The sequence below is a fragment of the Varanus komodoensis genome, unplaced genomic scaffold (genome assembly GCF_004798865.1).
Source record: "Varanus komodoensis strain SLA01 unplaced genomic scaffold, ASM479886v1 scaffold13_1, whole genome shotgun sequence".
Classification (NCBI taxonomy): Eukaryota; Metazoa; Chordata; class Lepidosauria; order Squamata; family Varanidae; genus Varanus; species Varanus komodoensis.
Genome location: NW_025335408.1, coordinates 11,590,943 through 11,616,710, shown reverse-complemented (window position 1 = coordinate 11,616,710; position 25,768 = coordinate 11,590,943). Strand labels below are relative to the sequence as shown.

The 25,768-nt window shown below is 40.5% G+C and overlaps 1 protein-coding gene across 7 annotated transcripts in view; it reads left to right on the top strand.

Annotated features, from left to right (window-relative positions):
- The first annotated feature begins 311 nt into the window (after window positions 1–311).
- The window catches only part of FAM3C (FAM3 metabolism regulating signaling molecule C), a 35,310-nt gene continuing 9,853 nt past the window's right edge, over window positions 312–25,768 (top strand). Inside the window, exons 1-5 of one of the 7 annotated variants that reach the window (XM_044422989.1) lie at window positions 312–474; window positions 21,404–21,458; window positions 23,022–23,126; window positions 23,913–23,942; window positions 25,212–25,335. In XM_044422989.1, the coding sequence (XP_044278924.1) occupies window positions 21,446–21,458; window positions 23,022–23,126; window positions 23,913–23,942; window positions 25,212–25,335 (272 nt within the window). In that variant the 5' untranslated portion in view covers window positions 312–474; window positions 21,404–21,445. Of the gene's footprint in view, window positions 475–849; window positions 1,073–17,094; window positions 17,237–18,978; window positions 19,045–21,399; window positions 21,459–23,021; window positions 23,127–23,315; window positions 23,377–23,912; window positions 23,943–25,211; window positions 25,336–25,768 lie in introns of those variants that run through there. The other 6 variants (XM_044422985.1, XM_044422990.1, XM_044422986.1 and 3 more) reach the window with 6 other exon arrangements.

The following is a 25,768-nucleotide window of genomic DNA, read 5'->3' as shown; positions in this document are numbered from 1 at the left end:
TATCCTGACAACCGCGCCGTGAGGGGTCTTACTGAGCGGACTTTCCCCGCGGAAACAGCACTCCGCACATGGCCAGAAGCTCCGGCTGTTCTCGTTCCCGTGCGTGGAGGACGACTTTCCACACCGAGAAGACACGCTGTCTTCCTCTTCTTAAGGCAGCGCGGTTGCGTGAACGGTGCTGCTCCCAGCGCCTCCCCCGCCTCCCGCCATGCCCGGTCCTCCAGCACTAGGGGGCGGGCGCGCTCCCTCAGACGTGCAGTCTCGGCTCTAGCGGCAGCAGCGAGGTTACACGGCAAGCCACCGCCGCCGCCGCCGCCGGAGCCGGCGTTAGGGTCAAGGCGACTCCCTCGCTCCCTTCCTGGTCGGCCGCCGCGGCGGGTTTGGCGGTGAGCCTCCAAGGCGCAGGCGCCGTCGGGGCAGGCGCGGAGCGAGGAGGATAACGAGCGGCTGTGTCTGGGCCGCCGGAGACCGCAGGTAAGGCGCTCGGCGCGGGTGGGACTCGCCCTCGGCCCCGGCGCGCCGCTCGCTTCCCCAGGGGAAGGTGGAGGAAGGGGCTTGCTTCCTTCGCCCTACATCGCGGGGGTCCCTTTCTGGCTTGCTCCTTCTGCTTCAGGGGTCGCACCATCCTCATCACTGCCTTCCAGGTGGGAGGCTCCCCTCCCTTCTTGGACGGAGTCCCTTCACCCACGGCTTCTCTCGCCTTGAGACAGCCCACTTTCGCGCCCTCCAGACGGGTTGGACTGCAACTCCCATCATCCCCGGTCTGACGAGGCGTGGCTGGTGGTGAAAGGCACTGTAGTCCAATCCTTCTGGACGGTGCCAAGTGTGAGGAAGGCTGTCCTAAGCCTTCGTCCTTTCTCTGGGGTTACACGATGAGCCTCCGCCTCTGTTATTCCGCCTACTTTCCCTTCCTACTTCATGCAGCGGTTTTTTTTTTTCCTCCAACTGCTTCGTGGCTTCTGGCCTTCAGATCGGACCCTTTTGCCGCTCGCCCCGTTTGCTCTTCCTTAGCGGCCCCGTTTTCTTCTCCAAATGCGACGAAACTCCTAATGGAAAGCGAGGCAGCGTGCTGGTATGTAGTGGCTGTTAGGAAGCCCCTGTTTCGAGGCACCCCTTTGTGACAGAGTTCACTTAAGATGGCCTTAAAGGAGCATCTTGCCCCGCCATCTCACCCTCAGCTCCCTTTCCTCTGCAGTATGGGTGATAATGCACACTTTCCTTAGTGAAGTGGTGGGGAACATGTGGCCCTCCAGATGCTGGTCGACTACAACTCCTATCGGCCCCAAGCAACTTGAGCAGTGATGAGGGGATGACTGGAGGAGTTGCAGCCCACCCCTGACTTAGACAGTTGTTGTGAAGATTGCCATTTGATAGTGCATGTGGAGTAACTTGAACAGTAGTAGTGTCATGTAAATGTGAAGTTTGTGACAACTACTGCATTTTTGTATTTCGTGGTTGTACATGTGCCATCCAGCTGCATCTGTCTGTCGTTTCCATCACATGTCTGATACACAAGTTGTATTGTGTGAAAGTGATTTTTGTACAGAAATTTTTGATACAGTTGGAAGTTCTTACACCAGGATTTAGCTTTGTAATGTGTTAATGACCATGTATAGAACACACTTATATATAGAAGTTCATTTCTTTCAGCGCTGAGTAGCCATATCTTGCTCCACACACTTACAATTGCTTGTTTCAAGTAGTCTTCAGAGAGTTTGATCCCTGGCACTTTTCTTTTCTTATGCAAATCTGAAATGCTGCTTAACACATTTTAATACCCTGTTGTATACCCTGTCAGACAAGTTTTTGTGTCATAACAGAGATTTCAGCATGTCCTCTTATAGGTTAAGTGGAGATTGGAGCTTACACCAGTGGTTGCTACATCATAGAGCAAAGCAGTAGTGGTGACTCATTAGATAAATAAAGTCGTGTCCAGTCCCTTATGTGGGTATAGACTTAGTATAATTGCTTCTCTTCCCTCCCAGCATAGCTGTTGGAGTGATGAAAGTTGTCCAAGAGTGCCTTATTTGATGACCTCACTGATTGGGCAGCCTTGAAAAGAGAAATTACTGTCTTAGATAGCTTGGTCTAAAGTTGTTTAGAGATTTATACACCAATACTGAAATCATAAACCTGGTGTGATAGCAAATAGGCAGTCAGTGTAACTCCCTTAGTACTGGTTGAATGGTGATAAGAGGCATTTCTCTACGGCCAAGCCACTGTTTCCTGTATCAGCTGCAGCTTCAAGGCCAACCTTAAATGCAGCACCATGTAGAGTGTATTGTACTAATCCAGTCTTGGGACTACTAGCACCTGTACTCTTCAAGTTATTTTGAGTTAAGAGTAAAAAAAAAGTCTAGGGTGAGATCTTGTGCCTGTGTGGTCTATCTTAGTAATTCTACTACTATGCCAGCTGTTTGTCGTATGCCTGCTTTATCCTTCTGCTGTGAGCTGCTCTCTTCCCTCTGGATCCAAAACTCAAAATATTCTTTTGAAATGCAGTTCTTTTATTGAGACTCCACAAATAACAGTACAATTTTAGTTCTGAATAGCCTTCTACCAAAGCTGAAAAGAGATGCTTCTGCTTGTGTTAAGAGTTGAATGCAAACCGGAAACTTCCCCTTGGTGCCTCCTTTTCTGTAAAGCTTCTGGCTCCACCCTCAATTGAGCAGCTCATTTCTTCTGAAACCACCTCACTGGGTCAAGGACTGAGTCTTGCAGATTTTCCCTCCTGAAAACCTTTCTTCCCCTTCAAAACAGTCTGTTTCTTATGCTCCACCTGAGAAACTTCACTATGCACAGTTGAAAGAGTTTTAAAGGCTTCAGTGCTCCCCCGCACCCCGTTCAGAGTCTGACAAAGACTTCCACTGAACAGTCTGCAGTCTGTGAGAGATCAGCCCACACTCTACACCTTCTTTCTCCTCAGCCTTGAGCTATTTCATTGGGAAAAAAAAAGAATGCTGCAAGGCCTATTGGACAATCTTGTCCACATCACCACTTTATATTTCTACTGTCATGAAAACTCACAGATTTCCCATAGTAGAGATTACGTGTGTACTTTCCTAGGCCTTTGGTCCAGATGAGCATTGCAGAGTGAAATATTTCTAAAACATGAATAGTTGGCAAGATTTATATGTAGAAGAACTTGGAACAATTGTTATAATGGATGTGGATGTTCATAGTAGATGTGTATTTAGAGTGTTGGACTGGGTCTCAAAAGATCCAGATTATAGTCCCCTCTCACCTTCATTAGGTGACTTTGGATTAATCAGCCTAAGCCTACCTCACAGGGTTATTGTTGTGAGGATCAAATGGGGAGGAGAAAGATGATAATACAAGCCACCTTGGATACCTTGAAGCAAAAAAGGAGGGATATGGATGTAATAAAATAAAAAATAAAATGAAGTACCTGACATAGAGATTTTCCAAAAGGGTTAGCCTGTTGCAGCAAATCCAACAAAGAAACTTCTTGGGCACAGAAACAAAAAGCACCATGCACATAATACAGTATTCTATGTATTAGTTTCCAAACACAATACCAAAAAATTGAAAATTCTTCAAAACAATCGGAAGTGAAAAAATGCCAAACAAAAGAACAAAATACCAAAATTAGTGCAGTGTGATTCCCACTGACCCATCTCTCCCCTCCCTGTCCCCTGCACCCACAGCACCACTGGTGCACCCCCTGCAAACACATTGCCAACCAAAGAGGTGGTGGAGCACAGCCAGGCCTTGCACTGGTTCACAGCAAGCAGGATGTGGCCTCCCCACTGACCAGCAGGAAATCTCCCACTGGCGCTGGTCCACAGACCAGTGTTTGAAAACCATTGCTTTAAGGTGCAATCTTATGCATGTTTAGACAGAAAAGGCGTGTACAACTCTGAGTATGACCAGGCCAGCTATGCTGGTAGTTGCAGGCAATTTTTCTATCTAACGTTGCATAGGATTGTGCTGCCCCCGTACTGCTGGATATTGCAAACTCCCCCACATACCGCCTAGTGAAAGCAAATAGGGCTGGGGGAAAGAGAGGGCAGCATTGCACTATGCTGCTGTATCTACACCTGTCTCTGGAGGAAGCAGGACCTTTCGGGGGACTCGGCGCCTTGGGTGGTGCCCTTGGGTGGGGACCAGAAGGCAGCACCAAAGGATATCGTCCATTTGGCACCATTTCAGCCCTGTCAGGGATGGGGACTCTTGGTCACAGGTTGTTGATTTGTTATTGTGTTTATTGCTTTTTGTTCATCAAATAAGATTCTTTTGTTGTTTCTGTGTATATCTGTAAACCTCTCTGAGAGCCCAAATGGGATATGAGGAAGTATAAAAGGATGATGATGATGATGATGATGATGATGATGATGATAATTTTCTTTGGATTCTGTTCACTCTGCTATTTTTATTGAGAAGAATTCCAAAGGAGTTTTCTAGATATGCAAAATGTGCAACAAAATAAGTTCAGTTTAAAACAGTTGATGCACATTGGGGCAACAGTTTTTTAATTCACATATACCATCATAGTGAATTAGCTGACAAACTAAGAGATTGTGGGATTGAGCTGGAGACAGCATGATGAAAGTATCATCTTGATATCATCATCATCCTTACTGCCCACTGGTTGAACCTTTCTGGGTTTACAACAATTTATAAAACACAGTATAAAATGCAGACAATAAAAATTGCATAAAATGTTCCAAGACACATTTAAAAACCAAATTTAAACAAATAGAGCTGCTCATTACAGCCTTCCTGTTAAAGCAGGTGACAGCCCCCCCCCTTGCTATTTAAAACTGTTTAAATGCCTTGGCATAAAGGGCAGTCTTAACCTGGTGCTGAAAGGATAGTAGAGTTGGTGCCAGGTTAAGCCTGGTATGAAGAGGCTGACTGCATGTTGGGGATAATGAGAGCAGCGATCAAAACTAAAACAGCTGGGATCATAATACCTTTGTATAAATCTGCCATACCTGGGATACAGAGTGTACTATTGGTCTATCCATCTTGCAAAGATATCCTACAGCTTGAGAAAATGCAGGAAGGGGCAGCCATATAATGAACAAGGAAAAGCGGAATTACTGGGGGTGGGGGTTAGGTTAGAAAGAAGTATAATTAAGAAGAGAAATGAAATGATAGAGACATAAGTTAGTTGGTGCATCTCTTCCTCACTGAAACTGGTAGGTGACATGGGTTCTGTGGGGTTCTTCTATATTAAAGGCCTCTAATTCCAGCTTTTTCCCATAAAAGCCTCTGGGTTGCACATAAGGCTCAGACATATTCTTAGGATGGAAAGATGGTGTATGGCTGCAGGCTGGTACATTCATTTATGGCATACCCATTTTCTGGTGGTGCCCAAGACAGCTTTTGAAATTATCAGAAGCTCCCACTGGGCCAAACAGGATGCCTACTAGACTTTGAGATATGTAGTGATGGCCAAATACTTAGATCAGCCTTCATGCTGGCTGGCAATGATGGGAAGTATAGTACAACACATAAGGGAGACACCAAGTTAGGGATACCTAACTTAGATGATTTTACAAGGAGATTAAGGCACTCATGCAGTGAAGTCTATCACTAATTATGAGCCACAATACCTAAATGGAACAATAATTCTCAGAGGCAGTATGCCACCTTGTAGCCATTGCTGAAGGACAATTAAGTGAAATGGCTCTTTCTTTCACTCCATGCTTCTGGGTTTCCCTGAGGTGCCTGACTAACCGCTGTTGGAAATAGGATGGTGGAGAAACTGAAGCCTTGGTCTGATTGACACGGTTCTCATGTTTCCAGAAATAATACTCCCTCTGGGTTACTTGCTGTTTGAGGCTTCTTGGCACAAATGAAATATACTCACTAAGGCTGTCTTCTGTCCAGCCTTATTCTCTCTCCTTCCAAGCACATCAGGATAAAGCTTTCTAACTAAAAGTCTTTGTTTTGTTAAAGCTGACCAGTTAGGCTGTTATTGCAGAAGTTAGTACCAAAAGAAACAAGCAAAGTTAAAATACTGCCATTAGAGAAATGTGGCTTAATGCTGTGAAGCTGAATTATAAGCTGAATTGCAATCTCCTCCCCTCCCCTCCAAACTAAAAAGGGCTAGCTACACTTTCAGGATCGATATTTTATTTTATTTTAAACTTTTGTATACCGTCCCATCACTGATGTCTCAGGATGGTTCACAATAACAGTGATAAATAAGATAAAGAAATAAAAGTAGCACAGCATCCAATAATATAAAAACCACAAATTAAGACAATTAGCAGTTAAAATAGTGAGAAAATAAAAAGGTTTTCACCTGGCGTCAGGCAAACCTCTCTGGGGAATGTGTTCCACAGTTGGGGCACCACCACAGAGAAGGCCCTCCTCTGGGTAGCCACCCTCCTAATCTCTTTCAAGGAGGGTTGAAATCATGCTGCTTTTGGGCCAGTCACATGCAGTGTATAAAACTTCTCAGTTGGTGTTTCCTCCCAACCTGATACAGTGTGATTGGACTAATGATGCTGGATCCATCCCTGCTCATATCATCTACGTCATTAGACTTTTCCTGCAGAACTTGAAACTGATTATCAGTGATTGCCTGGCTTTGCCAAATCAGTTTGCCAAATCCAAACTGATTTGGATTTGCTAGCCTTGGCAATTCAGCTGCCCCCCCCCCCACATACTTCTGAATCAGAATCTGATTCAGCAACTTTTCAAGGCTCTATTATAGGAAGAATGGACCCTAAACAATGAAGTAGTTTGCAAAATGAAGTAGGAGTCATCTAGCAAGGACTTACTGGTTTGATAATTGAAAGAGTTCCATTGGCTGTGAACTCAGCATATCCAGTTATTATTTTTTCTTTAGAGAGGAGTGTACTGTAAATTGGGGGCTCTGAATCATGACCTAGTCACCTGGGGCAATATATTATCCCCAGTGACTAATGACAGTATAATGACAAGCATGATGTTCTGCATTTGAAGGCCAAACTTGGAAGAAATTCTCCAAGGCAAGTAGCATTAAACAGAATTTGCTTATTTTAGCTGCATGAAGGTTGAGGCCCTTTACACCAGCAACCCCATAAAGATGAAGCACAAGCCATCAGAAATAGCATTTCAGGAGGTGCTAAAATGTCTAACCATCAAACTCCATCACTTATATTCACCCACAGCTGTTGGAGACAACATACATTTTCAGATCAGTGGTAGAGCTATTAGTAATCACTTGGACCCCCAGTATACTGACATCTTCACAGCTAACTGGGAACAACACATTTTCAGCTCCTGTCTCCAAATCCCTCTGCTGCACCTGAAATTCACTGATGGCATCTTTAACTCATGGACAGGAGGCCCTGATGAAATTCCACCAGAACTTCAATAACGTCCACCCCACCATCAGCCTAAGCCTAGAATAGTACAGTTGTTCTATTTAGTAATGGATGTATAAGCAGCATTCTATGTTGGAAGCCTACAGACTGTTTTCAGCCTCCACCTAGAACACACCACAGAATTCATTGTCTGCAGCTTGACTCTGTGATAACAGCTGCATCTATTCAGATTCATCAAACAGAGACTCACAGCTTAAGACCTTTCTTAGACTACGGTACCAATCCATAAAAGTGAAAAGCAGGCAAACAGATGAATCAGGACCAGACTGGTGGAAAGGAATAGTCTACCACAGACAGATCCTAGAAGAGAAGACAACAGAATACTATTTGTGGTCTGCTCTAGTTTTCAGCTAGTTTTCACATCCACTCAAATGTATCAGTGATCTTGGACAAGGATACTATCCCTTCATGTGACTTGGATAGTAATACGCTTGTCCTCCCTTACAGACAGCTGCCAAGCTTAAAATGGATGCTTACTAGCAACAACAGATAGAAGAATGAGAGCCTGTGGCCAACACAGATGCCCATATTGTCCTTCTGTCCATTCTGCCAACATTGTTACAAGACCCAATGCAATGTACCATATCAGGATTTCATTTTCCCATATAAGATATGCCATCATTGGCCAGCAATGCCCTGCTGTATGTTTTACTGGATGAACAGGCTTGTCTTTGGGCTAAATAATAAATAGATATGAATATGATATCAGAAATGGTAGCACTCAGAAAAGGGGGAACATTTCAACCTCCTAGAATACACTGGGCTAGGTCATACAATGGCTGCAGTCCAGTGCGGCTTATTTAAGCCATGATGGCTTGTGTGTGCTGGTGGTTGCAATTTCAAATATTTAAACTGTGGTGGGTAGGCACTGGGTTTATTGTGACATCAGTATCCTGAGCCGGGCATGTAGTTGGTAGGGTTAACAAACAGCCCACAGCATTGAACCACTCCAATACAGTACAGGCATTTCTGAGTTATGAACATCCAAGTTACAAACAACCCATGCTTACAAACTAACTGCCATACAACCTATTAATGTTTAAAAAATTACTGCAGGAAATCGCCAGCACCATAGAGAGGGAGGAAGTGAAAAGAAAGAGAGGAAGGACTTCCAAAGTATCACCATAGAAAAAGAGGAAGCAAAAGGGTAGAGAGGGAGGCCTCCAAGACATGCCTTCCTCCCCCACCCATCTAGAGAGGGAAATCTGTCTGGCATTTCCTTGCTGCAAAGAGGAGGCACTGATGAGTTTGGGCAGGGTGGAGCCTTAGAGATATTCACTGTTTTCCCATTTTCATGGGAGTCCTGTGCCCCTAACACCCACACATGTAGCGGGATGACTATGTGTAGTGAGACTTATATACATATTCATCTCAAAGAGGAATTTCCATTTTCTCAGAAATGGAACTCATAACCTGGGAACTGCCTGTAATTCACCATTGCTTGGTTTAGACATCACAGTAAACCATGGCAAACAGGAGCTGTAGTATGAATATTCTCCAAGGCTTTTGTGATTGTGCAGATCAAGTCTCTTGCACTGACTTTGAGGTGCCCCTTTGTGAACAAAGGAATTTCAAAGACAAATGTTAACTTCAGGGCATTCAGCTCTTTTTGCTGTGTTTTGAATAAGTACAAAGGTGTGTGTGTTGGCTCACCTTTGAAATGATGTCTATGTTACCCCCTGAAACACAGAAATAACCTCTAGATGAAAGAGACAAGACGCAGTTCATTGCTGTGTAAAAGCCATTTGGGTTAAGAGATCTGTATGTAGTCAATAGCCTAACATTTATTAACTAGCCCAACCCCATCCCTTTAGTGGGTTCCCTGTTGGATTGTTCTAGAGCAGCTTTCCTTACACTATCCACATCTTTTTGGGGCGAGCATCTCAACCTTTCATCTACTCCGCCTTCCTCACATCTGGCACCTTTAAGTGCTGACAGGCCTGCCTGCTCTCTGCCAGCCTACAGTTTCCTTCTGGTGAATGAGACAAACTTCAAGTAAAGGGCTTGTTTCCACTCTTTCATCCTCTGTGATTTTCCACTCTTTCATCCTCTGTGGTTTTGAAATAGCAAGCCTGAGGAAGCCTCCCTTAATCTTTAGTGATACCCTCAGATTGTTCACTGGATGTTAACTTCGGCTTTCCTCCCCTTGAAGACCACGCTGTACCTAATATACGGTGGAATCCATCATGCAGGCAGCCTTCCCAACAGGTCAGTGTGACTGTGGTGAAACTCCCCATTATTCACTTGGGCCAGTCTGGACCAGTAAGGGAAAAAATCCCTACACTGCTCTAAAACCATTAGTTAGTGGTTGATGTGCAGGCAGGTGACACAAAAAGGCGAAATAAATGACACTCATGGGAAAACAGCACTTTCAAATAGGGCCTTTTAAAACTTAGGTTCAACAGTTAGTAACACTGTAGTTCTAGCTAATGTTACTAGGAACACAAATAAAATTTCTTCTGAGTGAGCATGTTTGGTATTAGGCTTCGCTGTACACACAAAGATTGATAGTAGTTTTGAAGGAGTCCAGGCTTCAAGCAGTCTTGGGATTTTAGTTGTTTTTGTTGTTGTGTGTGTTTTAGTAGAACTCTTAAGATCCATCAATTAGAACCTGGTGCAAAGACATTCACTTAGACATGAAGAGTTCTGAGCTCAGGGAATTGTTTAAAGTAACAGAATATCATAATTAAAAATCCATTCCGACTCTCTTTTAGCTTTTTCCATTTTACCCCTGCAATTTTGAGAGAATGGAAATTATTTTGTTGATGCTGCTGTTAAACAGAGCCTTGATCTGCCATAAATCACCTAGCAATCCCATTAGATTAAGAGCTGCCTCTTGCTCACTGCCTGTTTACATAGAAATTTTATCAGAATCCGCAGAACTAAGTAGATGGGTTTAGACTTGGTGTCAAAGAAGTAAAAGAATCCCCTAGGGAGAGAGCAGTTTACAAATTAAACTGCTTTACGATAAAATAACGGTTGTACACTATTGTTACACTGCAGTTAGTGTTTTGCTTCTGGTTCTTAATCTTGTTCTTCCATCACAATCCCTTATGGAAGAACTCAAGCCTAAAGTATTTGATGGTCCACTGTGTATGTGTTATGCCTCTGTAGGTGCAGCTGTTGTATAAACAGTGGTCTCAGTATGCCAGTGAGGGAACTTGCAGCTGCAACAAAGCAGAAAGTAAGCTGCTCTGCATGTTGAATGCTACTGTATTTTCACCCAGCGTCTCCCATTTCATGGATAAAATAGGGATGAGCATGTTTTGCCATCTTCCATAGGTGCCTACGCAGTGGTTGTTCAATACTAAAGAATGATTAAGATGGGCTGGTGTTCTTTGTAGCACCTCTGCTGTGTGTAATTGTAACCTGCTACGTGTGTAAGGGGTTTTCATAAAGATTTTAGTGACTTTAAAAAAATTGCTTCATGCTTTATAGATTTTGAGGAATGTTATTTTGAGCAGGCTGGAATAGGTGTTTCATCCCTACTTCCAAATAGCTCTTACTTTAATTTCCTGCTTCTGTAGATTGGGCAATAAATCTATGTCAGAAACTACATTGGGTTTGAAAAATAGATTTTATTTTTAGATCTTCCTAAAACAGTTTTCCATTAACAAAATAGTGCATAAATCCAGTTAAACAGGGCAGGATTTGCTCTTTAGTAAACATGGATAGGATCAAGCTGTACAAGTAAAAGGTGTTCTTAACAGAGATTTAGGAACAGATTTATGAAAAGATACCATATAGCCATCAGGATTTGGAGTAGTGCTGACAGGGACAGACTGTGAAGTTTGGTAGAAACACTATCAACTAGCCATGGGCATGCCTTTCCTTCCAGTTCAAGGCAGTGACCCTGCACACACGTATGAAAGAATGCTGAAAAGAATAATAAGAGAAGGAATGTGCATTCCTTGTATGCCCAATGTCATTCTCCAATAACAGCCATGCCCCAATCAGCTTATTATACTTGTTACTCCAGTGACGTTTTCTTTTTGCCATCTGCAAGGATGTTCCACTACAGTATTTATCGCTCCATATCCATTTGCAGTGGGAAATGGTGCACCTTTTGATTTTGAATGCTTCCAGCCAAGATAATATCTTTTCAGAGTTTCTCAACATTACTTTTGTCTCTGGTCAAAGCCTGTTTATCCAGTTTGCTTTTCCACTGGAGGGGGGTGTTTTAAAAAAAAGAATGAATGCTCTGTGAAACAGAACTTTTTAAATATTGAGTTTAGCTCACAGTCACTCCAGACTGGGGCAAGTCCTAGAATGCAGGACCTGGCAACAGTTACGCACACACTGGTGACCTCTTGCCTAGAGTATTGCAGTGCACTTTATGTGGGTCTTCGCTTGAAGATGATCTGGAAACTTCAATTGGTCCAGAATAGGGCAGCTAGACGGCTAAAAAGGACTGGCAGATACGACCATATGAAACTAGTCCTCTACCATCTCCACTGGCTACCATTTGTATTCAAGATGCGAACGTTAGTGTTTAAAGCCCTAAAAGACTTGGGGAACATCTCTTCCCATATGAACCTACCCAGAACCTTAGATCTGACCCCCTCCTCAAAAAATAAGGTGGGTAGCAACAAGAAGAAGTGGCCTTTTTGGGAGTGGCACCCTGACTTTGGAATGCACTTCCCAGAGAGGTTTGCCTGGTGCCCTCTTTGTATTCTTTTTGGTACCAGATGAAGTCCTTTTTGTTTTACCGTTAATCTGTTTTTAATGGTATTTTTAATGGAATGTAATATTTATGAAATCACTAGTTCTGTTAAGATGAGGTGGGTACACTTTTATTCCTTTGTTTTATTGTAATTTATTTTTTGTGTTTTTATGTTGTTTTTATGTAGTTTTACTGTTGTAACCCACCCAGGGAGCCTTGTAGCTAATAGGGCAAGTTCGAAATCAATCAATCAGTCAATCAAATACTTACATGTTGGACTTGTAATGGGGAGACCCAGGTTCAGATCTCTACACAACCATGAAAATCACTAGGTGACATAAGTGGATTTGAACAGGTATTGTGTTATTTGTCCATGTAATTTTCTTACTTATGTGTCAGGAGTTTCAGTTTGATGTTCAGCGGAATCTGTGATGACATCCTTTAGGCTAGTGTGTTAGCAGATGATTCTTGATGGACATTATTAAATTTAAAATGGCAACACAATGGCTGAGGAAATTAGATGGCATGTGTGTTTCCCCTCAGTAAATCATGAATCTGAATCACTGGGCATAATACTGAAGATACTTTGGAGGCGTTTATGTGCAACTTATCTCATTTCCTCTCCTTCCAGATATAGGGAGGGGAGGAGAGATAAAAAGCGTGAATTGAACATCTGCTTCATATAGTTCTGACTTGGATTCTTACACAGTTAATTCTACCTTGCTGGTTGTTTTTAATCTTATGATCTTCCCACACATGTCTAATTATAACCCAACACCTTTTCTCTCTTCTTTAATGCTGAATCCTATTCAAGTTTTCCTTTTGATCTAATTACTTATTTCAGGCCTCCAATAACTGTTAGCATGTTGTGGGCTGCAGGTCAGTGAAGGAGATTGAGTTTGCTGAATGCTGCAGGTTGGCCAGCACTACTGGGCCACTGGGTGTGTTTGTGCAATGGGAGTTACAGATGCTGTGTGCAGGCATTAGCTGGCATCATGACTCCATATTAGCCCAGGCCCATCCTTTCCTTTCATCTGCAAGGTGAAGAAGCTGCCCTCCTAAGTTGGGTGGGCCAAGGAGGCTGTGTCAGAGTGGACCACATGAGACATGTGGCTGTTAGGGAGCAGGTTGCACAAAGTAGTCCGTATCATTTAAGAATTTACTGTTCTTAAATATTTCTACTGTTCTGGATGGTCTAATTAAAAAAAACAATACCTGGTGCTCTTTCCTTTGGGATAATGGCTCAGTCCCAGCAAAATAACATATGTAGGACTATTCTGAATCAGACCAAGGTCTCACCTGGCCATGGGAAACTCAGAAGCAGGACATGAGTATCAGCACCACACACCTGCCTTGGTTCCCCAGCAAACAGAGACTTATTGCCTCTGATACTAGGGGTGCCATCTATCAGTCAGGACTAGATGCAATTGATTGTGTTTCTGGTCTTCTTAAAGCCTTGCAAATTGGTAGTCTTTACTACATTTTGTAAGAGTAAATTACATGATTTAATTATTTGCTGTGAGAAGTAGTACATTCTTTTCTCAACCTTGAATCTTCCACCAATCAGCTTCATGGGGTGACCCTTGTTCTAGTATTATGAAAGAGGGAATAGAATGAACCCCAGCATGTTTGTTTTTTATAACACCATCCTGGCTGCCCTTACTCATCTTTTCTCAAAGCTAAACAGTCTCAGATGTTATAATATTTTTTCACAGGGGACTTGTTCCATCTCTTGATCATTTTACTTGTCCTTTGCTCAGCCGCACAATAACTCTTTTTCTAGGTGGGATGACCAGAACTGTGACAGTGTAGTTGTGGCATGGATTTATAGAATGGGATTATGTTTTTAGTAGTTTAATTATAGATTCCTTTCATAATTCTGTTTAACATGGAATTTGCCTTTTTCACAGTAGTCTCATACTGGGTTGGCATTTCCATTGACCAGTCTGCTGCAGCTCCAAGATCTCTTTCTTGTCAGTCACTTCTAGCTTAAGTCCCATCTATGTATATGTGAAGCTAGGATTTTTTTTTACTCCAAAGAGAATCACTTTACACTTGCCATTTTGATACCCAGTTTGAGGAGATCCTTTTGGAATTCTTCACAATCTCCTTTTGGTTTAAGCAATACAAATAATTTAGTATCATCAGCAAATTTATGAACAAGTTGAAAAGGATAGATCCCTGTGAGACCCCACTGTTTACAACCATCCATTGGGAAAATTTACCATTTGTTCCTGCTCTCTGCTTTCTGTTCTTTAACCAGGTACAGATCCTTAAGAAGACTTCTCTCCTTATTCCATGGTTGCTAAGTTTGCTCAGGAGTATTTGGTAATATACTTTGTCAAAATACTTTTGAAAGATTTAATAAACAGTGGGCAGAATCCAAAGGGGTACTTCCACTCCCACTGACTCCCTTCTGCATTGCCAGTGGCCCCCACTGCTTATATGATTGTGATGTAGCACTTCTGAGGCAACCTGAGACCTGAAATGCTTGTTTCTGGAAGGAGACATATTGGTGGAGCTCTGCTGACCTTTCTCCTTCCAGAAATGAGCATTTTCATTTGGATGCACTGAGTCTTCTGCTTGGGCAATAGAAATTGCTGGACCCACTGCTTGAGGAAGGGAGTTGTTGCAGTGGAAAGAAATCTGCAGAAACACAAGTGTCCCCATGGGTCCTGCCCAATGTCTGTAGATCATAGAACTCTAAAAGATTAGTGAAAGTCATGGTTTAGCTTAATCCCATTCCGTGACTTGCACTAATCCAACCATATTTTAGTACACAAGCCATGGTTTGGAGTTGCATATCTGCATACACTCAGCACTCAGGATTCAATAAGGTCATTCATACTTCCACTGTTAGTGGAGCCAGAGCTACAGCTATAACCAATTTATACAGGTATCACACTAAACCCTAGTTAAATTTGCCTAATTAATGGCTACATGCAACCAGAGTCCACATTTAGATATCATGTAGCTTGTTATAAAAACTCAGTGCAGTTTGCTTTGACTTTGTGTACAAGGGAAGAAATTTGACACTTCAGTTTTACAATGAAGAACAAATTTGTCTGAAACAGTTATTTGTTACTGTATCAAACTATGGCCTGGTTGTTAACTCTCAGCAGGGTTGGGTACTAATCCTTTTTTTGGTCAACCAAAGGTTATATCCTCCTTTCCACCCATGTAGATTGTCTGTGTACTTCCTTCCACCTGCACCTGCAATTAAGCTACTTATTTTCCTGTGAGAGAGGACCTGTATGATGTAACTACTGTTACTTCCAGGGCTAAATATATTTGAATCTTGATAAACTGTGCTATTTCAACATGTATTTTTCTCATACATCTGTAAATACATTTTAAGCCTGGTAATTTCCTTCCTGTTTTTAGTATGTATTTGTTTCAGCCATTGATAAAATACAATGAATGAGCTGTTAGCAATGTTCTTACCATCTTTCTTCTTTGTGGCTTACAGCCTGTCTTATAATTTTACCTCTAGTTTTACATTTCAAATGGACCATAAATTTACCCAGCTGAAGTGGAATCACCTAAGAACAATTTTACCATCTTAGGTGTCCTTTGTGTTGGCTTGGTTCAAACATAAAAGCAGATGCACTTCTTGATCCGTTCACTTACTGCAATTTCACCCCTTGTTCATACAGCGGTACTATGGCAAGTAATGGTTTGCACAATAAAGAAAAAAGATTGGAATTGAGCATAGGGATGGAGGAATGCACAGTCTGAAAGTCATTCATGCAATGTCAAATAAAGGTTTGGCTTGCATCTTAACTGAGCCGTTACGAGTTGTTCTTAAATGCACATACATTGTAATGTGTGAATGGGCAAAGAAGGTGATTGAACTTGTGTTTCATATGGTGCATTTATCTGAGTGTTTGGATTGGCTACCATTTTCTAATGAGTGCATGCTTTGTTGCAAACTTGGGTCTGCTGCTGTATGGTTGTGGAAATGGCTCTAAGTCTAAGGGTTGCCTTCATAACCCCTACCCAGCACATTGTACAGCATGCATGGGAGACACAGAACAAATTCCGGGGCCCTCAACCCATAAAGCAAGCTTTGTGATCAAGCATGTGCATATGCTGTGCCCCTGCCATCTGCTCACTCCTTTGCTATAGATGAAGCACTTTCAGAAACGGGCGCTATGATCTCCACGTGGCTGCGCATTTGCTCGAGGCGAGCTCTTGTCAAGTCCCCCTCTCCTCTCTCACGGAACATAGTAATATACAAGGCTAAAATATGAACAGCCTCTCTTGGTATGTGCATGTTTCTGATATAATTCACAGCAGACAAAGTGGCAAAATTGTTCATAGGTAGTAGCATTTGTTATGAGAACTTGTGTAATGAATTACTATTCCTTAAAAAAAAAATCCCTACACACAAAATAACCAGATAGCACAGAGGAGAGTTCTAGTGCACTCCCCTTGATATAAACATTTTGAATGGGAGGGGGATGATTCTTAACAACGAAGCATCCAAGTATGTGTTCCTGCTGCTTGCATCTGAAATAGTATGGCCTGCAAACAGTTTTGTCCTGTCATTTGCCATTACTTTTTGAAAGATGGGACAAAGCCAGATGAGGAGGAAAATTGGGATTTATTCACTGTTTTGGCTATCACACGATTTTATTTTATTATTCTGTTCTATTTTATTTTTTGTGTATGATCTATTTATGTGTAATTTATATGCTACCAACCAGCTGTATTCCTTCCTGGCCACTATTACCTGCTTACCTACTGTAACATAGTGTGTATTGAGCTGCCTTTGAAGTGTCATTGAATGCATTTTGCTTTGCTTTTTGTTTCTCCTTACCTCGATATATTTGCATCTTATTTTCTGTAAGTATATTCATTTATTATAGAGAAAGACCCAACAGTTTATTTGAATGCTTGGTTTGCTTCAATTAGATTCTCAAGTCACTGGCACTAAGTTGGAATAGACTAGTTCATTTTCCTGTTGCTTTGATGAACAACATTGCATGTTTTGCTATTTTGGTGAGAACATTTTGAATTGATATAACTAACGTAGCATTTTACTCTTTTGTTTTTCTCTATCCTCTAATCTCCAGTATCAGTGCTGGAATTGTATTGTTGTTCTACTGAATCAGCATCCTACGTTGTTCTGCAAGCATCTGATGCTGTATTGTACCCTGATAGCTAACTGGAAAAATACTGCACTTTTTCTCACTAAAAATATTAATCATAATCCTATATAAAGGTGAGCATTCATGATAGCCTATGGGAATTTATTTTACTTATCACTGGTCCACAGTGACCTAGTTCATATCAACAAACATGGATATTTGGAGGACTAGCCACATGAGCCTGCTCAACCCACTGTGGTATAATCATCAGAGATCCTGCTTCGGGTCTTGTCCCATAACCACTGGAGATTTGTTCTGTGGCACAGGCAGGGTCTTTTATGTTGCAGTATGCAGCCTATGAAACTCCTTACTCCAGCAGGTCCAATTAGTCACCTGTTTTATTGGCATTTCAGCCTGCAGTCAAAAAGCTTCTCTTTCTCGGTGCTTCTCATTTAGCTCAATTACCTCTGTTCTCTGATGTTAAATAGTTCTTTAGTTTTTATTTTACTGGACTGAAACGGGGAGCAAAAGCGGATAAAAGCTATGTATGGAGTCCTCTGAATAAGCCACAGTTGCGGTGGGGAGAGAAGACATGAGTCCCTTGAGACCAAGGTAGAAAGAGGGTTTCTGGAACTTGCAATTGAGTTCCTCTCAAAAGGCCAGAAGTGGCTCATTCATTAGTTATTCTCTAATCCAAGTCAGTATTTTTGCTAAAGCTGCATATAGGTATAAAATAAAACCTAGATTGAGTCATGTCTTTAGACTTCGTTACAATTTGAACTGGCCTTGTACATTTACTAATGTAAAATGTAACACAGATAAACTAGATATTCCAATAAACAATAAACTGAGTAACGAGAATGTATTTTGGTTTTGGTAGCTTTTTATGAAGTACTAGTGGAGATATTTGGGTTTGATAAAGCCTTTCTGTTACAGATACCATTTTCATGCTTATGTATAATCAATGTATATCAATATAAACTCTTTGATTCTTGTTGGATTCTTAAAAGTTAAAAAGGATATTTTTCATAAAAGCTCAGAAAAACTATCAAATTATTTTGTTATATTTTGCACTAAATTGCTCTTATGTCTTGTAATAGCTATGAATGAAACTGAATTTTAGTTAAGTGAAAACCTGTTTTCCATAGAAGAGGTTAAAAATGAGATGTGACTTGTCTCTCTTTGGTTGTTGACTGAGCTGGAGTGATGCAAATTCACAAATATCTTAAGTGGTAAGGGGAAAGTATTTGCAAATAGCATGGGTTGTGTGGAAGAAATCAAAAGTTTGTTTTGATAGGGGGTCCTCTCCAAAGACAGAAGAGAATTTGCCTTGTCCACTCTTAGGAGGAAAAGGGAGAGAGATGCAAGGGCAAGCTGGAAGAGGGCCCAGGGGCAGAACAGTCATGTCAGTATGGAGCAGTTGGAGAAACCTGATTTACCTGATTTGCTAGTGCATGCAGGTTCGTTGTCCCAGTTTGGTTCCTCTTGAAAGACCAAGTCAAAATGTGAATGCATAGAGGCCAAGTTCAATGAGGAACGTCAAGATCTCTTCTTGCTAATACCAGAGCGTAGGACACGGAATAATCAAGTCCAGCTGTGACAACCCAGGTTCAGGCTAGATATCAGGAAAAGCTTCCTCATTATCAGAGCAATACGACAGTGGAACCAGCTGCCTAGAGAGATAGTGGGCTCTCCCACACTAGAGACATTCAAAAAGAAATTGGACGGCTATCTGAGTGGGATGGTTTAAACTGGTGTCCTGCAACAGCAGGTGGTTGGACCTGATGACCTTTATGGCCCCTTCCAACTCTACTATTCTATGATTCTATGATAATGTGTCCACAATGTATGAGTGTAAATGTGTTTATTGCCTGCATTGCATAGAGTTTAATCCATGATGTCATATTCGGAACTTGCATGCTTCTGGTGCATGAATAAATTTGTAAGCACTTTAATTCTTCTCTCTGTATGAAATTCCTGTTGTTGTTGTTGTTGTTTAAAATAGTTTAAAAACTGGCCGAGTCCAGTCGGTGATAGGGAATAACTGAATGCTAATACAAGTTCTGGTCATAGACTTATACTATATAATAAGGATTTTGTGTTGATTCCAGTAAATGGTGAGCATTCTGAATGGATGTCATACCCTAAAATAGCACTGGGCAACTTGAAACTCTTCAGGCGTTTTAAGCTACAACTCCAATCAACCCTTACTATTAACAATACAGCCTATGGCTGATGGGAGTTGCAGGCCAAAACATCTGGAGAACCACAAGTTTGCTATAAAATATTTTTGTTGATAGCATATTTATGAGACTACTAAAATTCAAGTGGTTTGAAACTGATTTTTTGAAAGTTGGTGGTAGTGAAATGATAACATGAAATAAATGCCACTTAGGGCTGTATTTTGTGTAAATTATGAACTGAATGAAAGCCTGTAAAAAGGATTGCTAGTATTTTACTTTTTAAGGGATGGGCAGATTGTACCATTTTTTAATATATTTTATACAACTCCAGATGTTCAAGGCTGAGCTTTTGCATAGCAAGCAATACATCTGCAAGAAAATACTAAAGCTAAGGGACAACTGATCTGGTTGATCCAGGCCTGTTATCTTGGAGAACATCTGTGTGTACTCAGCATCATTCCATATTTGTTTGAACCGTAAGCCTAGGAAAGAAGGAGGGTGTGAGTTTCTGTCTTCTGAGATTAGTTGTGTTCCAGTTTGGAGCATGTGGGAGAGCTCTTTTCCAGCACACATTTGAATTAACGCTAATGCTTCAGCCGTGCTTGAATTCTGGCTGTTAGCCCAGTGCCCTACTTTCTAGGGAAAGAAAAGAATCCTTACTACCGACCCTTCCCCCTGCACATTCTTAATGAAATTTTGTTTTAATGGGAAGCTTATCATCATAAGCTAAATAAGTGATGTGTATGTAAACTGGGGACATCAGATTAGTTCTTTTCACCTTGTGTTTCATGACTTGGGGAACATTTGCTCATGTGTGTTTAGCATGGAGCTGTTCTAAAGCTGTATTCTGCTCTGAACATGTAGAGGAATTACTGTGTAAATGATGAGGCTGATACCCAAAGAACTAATTTAAGTATGATCAAGGACTTGCTCACACTCAGTAGGATATCAATGCATTCCTTTGAAAAATAGGCTTCTATGTTATATCATGAAGAGTTTTCAAAACTCCTCTGGGATTTCAAAACAACAGGGGGACTACTCAGAATAGTTTGGTATGTGGAACTAGCTATGCAGCTCTTTACATCTTCCTAACTTGGGCAATAGCATAGATGTAATTATACCTCCTGTACAAAAAAAATCAGGGAACGTGTGGAAATGAGCACAGATGGTTTGCTCTATGTTTTTCTTCCTTTATGTTTATTTTTAATTCTTGCAGCCATATATCTGCTTGAAAGTATCAAATACAAATTAATGAAACCAGTAGCACCTATTTACAGTTGTATAGAGATGGAAATTAAAATAGATCCTTTTACTGATTTCCAGATAAGAGATTCTGTAATACACTTAATGTAGTACCTAAACCACACATTGAAGAGAGAAAGACAAATAAAACTAAGATAAAATAAATGAAATATCATAGGGTTTGGGGGGTTGGGGGTTGGATAAAAGATACATGACACTAATGAAGTGTATATCTCTATGCATTTATATATAGCAAAACATGTTACTGTTATTAAAGATAATTATGCATACTTTTCTACAAAGGCAGCTCAAGTATCCATATATTTATCTGCTTGTGTATTATGCTTAAAGTCCGTCCAATTTATTAATCTTTCTACTTATCTTTCCAATGTTCTAGTATTAACTGTTTAACTGTTAAAGTGCATGGAAGATCCATTTAGGTTGCCTTTACATTAAATTACAGGAGGTAGGTAGATAGTTAAGGACATGTGTAGTGTTGATATTAAAGAACTTCCCATTGCAAAGTTACCTCTCCCAAAATGAAGCTGCAATTGGGCACTGCCCAAAAATATATAAAAAAGGGACTCATTCGTGGTAGTGTGGTATATTAAGTCAAATAAAAAGGTAGCTCTTTACTTTCATACTCTGTTTTGTTTCACAAAACCCTTTTAAAAATCTCCAGATTTTATTACTTTATAATTATTATAACATTTTATTTAAATAAATTATATTATGTAGAAATTATATTTCTAGTTTAGGATCATAAGTTTTGGATGTCCTAACTGTTGCAGGGAAAATTCTGAAATTAGTGATGGGATGTTTTCTGTGTTTTGCAATAACTAATACTGATTTTTTTTCTCCCCTTCTCCTAGGTAGCTGGTTAAATGCAACTGTGTCAGTAAGGAAGGAAAAGCAAACATGAGAGTAGCGGGTAAGAATAACAGTTGCTGTAATGAACAAGTGGTTGATTTGAGTAATACCAAGCAAATCTGCAAACTGAAACCTAGTCCTGCAGATAAGTTTTACATCTCCCATTTACCTTAAGTCTACATTCCACATAGCTCTTAAAGTTGAGTTTTTCAGGATTGCAATGGGCAACATCCATTCAGTTCTGAGGGATATAATGTTCTAAATCCAAGATTTGAAAGGTGGTCTGTTTTGTAATTTAGGAATAAGAGCAATTAGGAATTAAATTCATGCATTTTAGATCTGATATATTTTTAACATATTTGGAGTTAGGACAATGCAATTATTGTTATTATATCACATTTATATCCTGCCCTTTTCCTCTTGTGAGGAACCCAAGGTGGCTTGTACAGCAACATTTTATACTCACAAGAACAGCCCCGTGAGGTAGATTGGGCTGAGAGTGAGTGTCTGCCCCAAAGTCACTTAGTGAACTTCATGGCTGAGGGAGGACTAGAACCAGGATCTCCCAGGTCCCCGATCCTACACGCTAGCCACCACATCACACTGACTGTCTTTGGAACATTAAACTTGCTTTCCCCTTCATAGCATGAGAATTTCTCTGCTGCTCTTAACAAGCTGTCATACATAAGATAGAAATAAAAGCTTTATGACAGAAAACCTTTGATAAAGTGAATGACTTCCTTCTGAATGCAATCTCTTTTCTGACATATGAAATGTATATGTCAATGACTCTAAGTCTGTTGGGAAATGGACATTGGTAATATAGCACAAATGAGACTGTAACTAAAACCAGAATGGGAAAAAAGGTCTCTGTCTTCTCAAGAGTGCATCATCATCGTTGTTGTCGTCCGTCGTATGCATGGATGATTCATCAGAAACTAACTAAACCTGATGTAGACATAAGAAATGGTGCTGAATTGATTTTGCAGTATAGCAGCTATTCCACTTTCATTTTGGATGGTAGAAATAGCACTACGTGATAGCCAAGAAGGAAACTTTATCTATCTATCTATATAGATATAGATATATAAATATAAAATTTGTATGCCGTCCAATTACTAACGTCTCTGGACAGTTAACAGCATAAATAAATTGACGACTCACTCTGGCTGCAAAACCCACTCTGGCTGCAATATATATAATACTATATATGTAATACTATATATTATATAGTAACTAATATAAAGTAAAACCCTGCTATATGGTATGCTGTTCTACAAAACATCTTTTACCTGACAAAATCAGAGAAAAATGGCCTAAAGATTTCTTTCTAACAAGGAATCCTTTGAAAGCTTATACTGATATTAAAAAAAAAAATTGCTAGTAGCCCCCCTTCCCCATTTTGTTCACTATTTATTTCAAGATATTCCTAGGACACCCTTCTGGGGAAAGAGCCTTCTCAAGGCCAGCTTCCACAATAATCCCAAGCTAGTTTGGAGATGATTGTGGAGTAATACCCAGTAATACACAGGGGGAATTGTATTCATATGCTGAGCAGAATATTTTGCTATGCTGAAAAGTAAACAGTTGGTGAGAGACATATTTTTTCCTGTTCCTGGAGTAGGAGCTGCAAAATTAGTGGTAGCAGTAGCTGTGTTCCTGCTGACGTTTTATGTCATATCTCAAGTATTTGAAATAAAGATGGATGCCAATCTAGGGAGCCTGTTTGGTAAGTGATTTGCTTCTGTTGTTTTCCTCGCTTCCTTTTAGTCAGAATTACATTACTCAGTAGTGCAGTCCTATGTGTGTCCATCCAGAAATAAGTCCATTGAATTCAGTTGAGTTTACTCCCAGATAAATTGATACAGGATTCCACCCTCCATCCTACAGATGTTGTACTATTCCCATACTGACTGGAGGATGCTGGGAGCTGCAGGAATTATTTCCTATCTCAACATGGATTGGACTTTACAGCTACAGTATGCTTTGGCAGAATTACTTGTCTTCTGAGCTCGTTTTCTCACTTAAACTGTGATGCCATGGAGTTTGTCAAAACAAAGTATGGTGGTTCTGGCTTATGTGTGTTAAGTCAATGCAGTCTGCTTTAAATACACTTTTATTTTGTTTATAACTAATGCTTGACAGTTTGGGTTTTGTATAGGTTAAAATAAAATGGAGAAATCTTTATATTTTTCATTTAGTTATATCTGAAAGAAGCCTTTTAGAACTAAAATGACTCATTCCTTCCATTTGCCAAACAAAACCACACTTTGAAAAGCAGTGATATTAATTTGTAGGCAGTTTTTCATTCAGCAAAAAGCTCTACCTTTAAGTCTATGCACTTCATGAAATCTCCAGGTTTTCTAGGCCAGTCTCTTCTATTCTCAGAAACAGGTTAGAATTTTCAAGCTACCAGTTAACATGGTAGGCATTGAGATATTATGGGTTTGTAAAGAAAGGAATTAAGACATAACACAGTTTTTTGTAACCTTTGCAAAAAATTTTATTCTTTCAGCAAGGTCACCGTTGGATATACCTTTACGTTGTAAGTATTGCGTGGAAGAGCTTTTGCTTATTTGTGTTCTCAGTACTTAATGTTTCTGTAAAGCTGGCACAAGCTGCATGTTTCTAGGCCACCAAGAATCTCTCTCCATCATTCCTTCACCTTTCCCTATGGCTAGTCTTTGGTTGAGTAACCAGATAATGTCAGCACAGGTCTGTATGGGCCAATCAGAAAGCTTTGGTAGGTGTGTTACTGTTCATAACTTTTAGGTTGTATATTTCCTTCTTGCAAATCGCAGAATATAAATGTGAAGAAAAGAGAAATCAATGGACTAAAAATTGAAGAGAGGCAGATGATGTGCTAGAACAGGAAAGGGCAATATTTTGGGGGCATGTGACAATTTGTGAAACAGTTCCCTATAGAAAGACTGCCATTGGAGGCATGGCAAAAGACAATAAAACTGTTCAAAAGGTTGAGTCCAAGGTTGTGTGGGAAGGGTTCTGAGCTCCAGCACCTTAAACAAATCCTTTGAACCCTCATTGTACAGTACCAACAGAAATCTGTTTCACAGAAATCTCAGCTGCTAGGAAGAAAAGTAGTAGTAGTTGTTGTTGTTTTAAATGGGCATGGAATGGCACCTTGGCCAACACCAAGAATGTTGTGCAGAATACAGTGGGCACATGAGCAAAAGACTGAGTACCCCCCTGCCCCAGCTTCTCTTGGTTCTTTGATAAAGATGCTCCCGCATCTGGATCCAGATTGGAAATTAAGTTATTTAAATCTTAGTCCAGAATGTCTGAGACCTGCTTTAATTCAGATTACTTTTTCATAAAAGCAAAGAGGTAGCAGGTCCAATGTAATGCCATAGATGCATCAAAAAAGGAAAGTTTTCATCAGGCGCCTAAAACTCAATAAAGTAGATGCCTGACGAATTGCCAGAGGCAAGGCGTTCCACAGTATACAAGCCTTGAGCTCCCAAAGTTCCAAAAGTGGGTTAAAGGTCAATAAAATAACAGCAGCAGGACAATTGCCCTCCTGTCTGCACTCTAAATGACAGGAAATAAAATAAAAGTTATGGAGAGAAGGAAGGAAAAAAGCACGTTCTGCATCTTATTGTTAATTTTTCATTGGCCAAGGTGAGTGAGTAGTTTTTCTGGCATCACATAATCCATTTTCAGAAGATGTGTCCAGTGATTTAGTTATAAGAGTTATCTTGCAGATCAAATGGTAATTGTTTCCACAAAGTCTTTTGCAATCTGAGATTATGTTGTATTTTTTCTTTATGTAACATTTATATTTCCTTTTTCATAGCCACAAAACCCCCAAGATACAAATGTGGAACTACAAAAGCTTGTCCAGAGAATCATTTTGCTTTCAAAATGGCAAGTGGAGCAGCCAATGTTGTTGGACCTAAAATTTGTGTAGAAGATAATGTGTATGTATACATTGCTTTCTTTTCACATTGCTTTCTCCATGAAGATAGTGATAGCCAACTTGTGATCAGTCTTGAATAGAAAATATGCTTTGCACTTAATTTAACATGAAAACAAAAGCTGTGTTCCCTAAGTGCTTATAACCCTTTTTGCTACTATAAGATACTGGCAAACAACATCTGGGTTAAAAATAGAATGAATTTTGAATCTTCAGTGCTTATGGCTTTGCTTTTCCACCACCTATTACCATACTTTTTATTGCCAGTTAGCATGATGCCTCTTTCCAAATTCTGGTGGGCTGTCTCCTGAATATCCCCTCTGTTAATGAAATGGCTTCTTCTGGTTGAAATGTGACTGAGATCCTGTAAAGGTTATTACCAGAAGAAGGGAGAGAAGTAGTGCTTACAGTTTTCTCCTACTTCCCCCTCCATATCA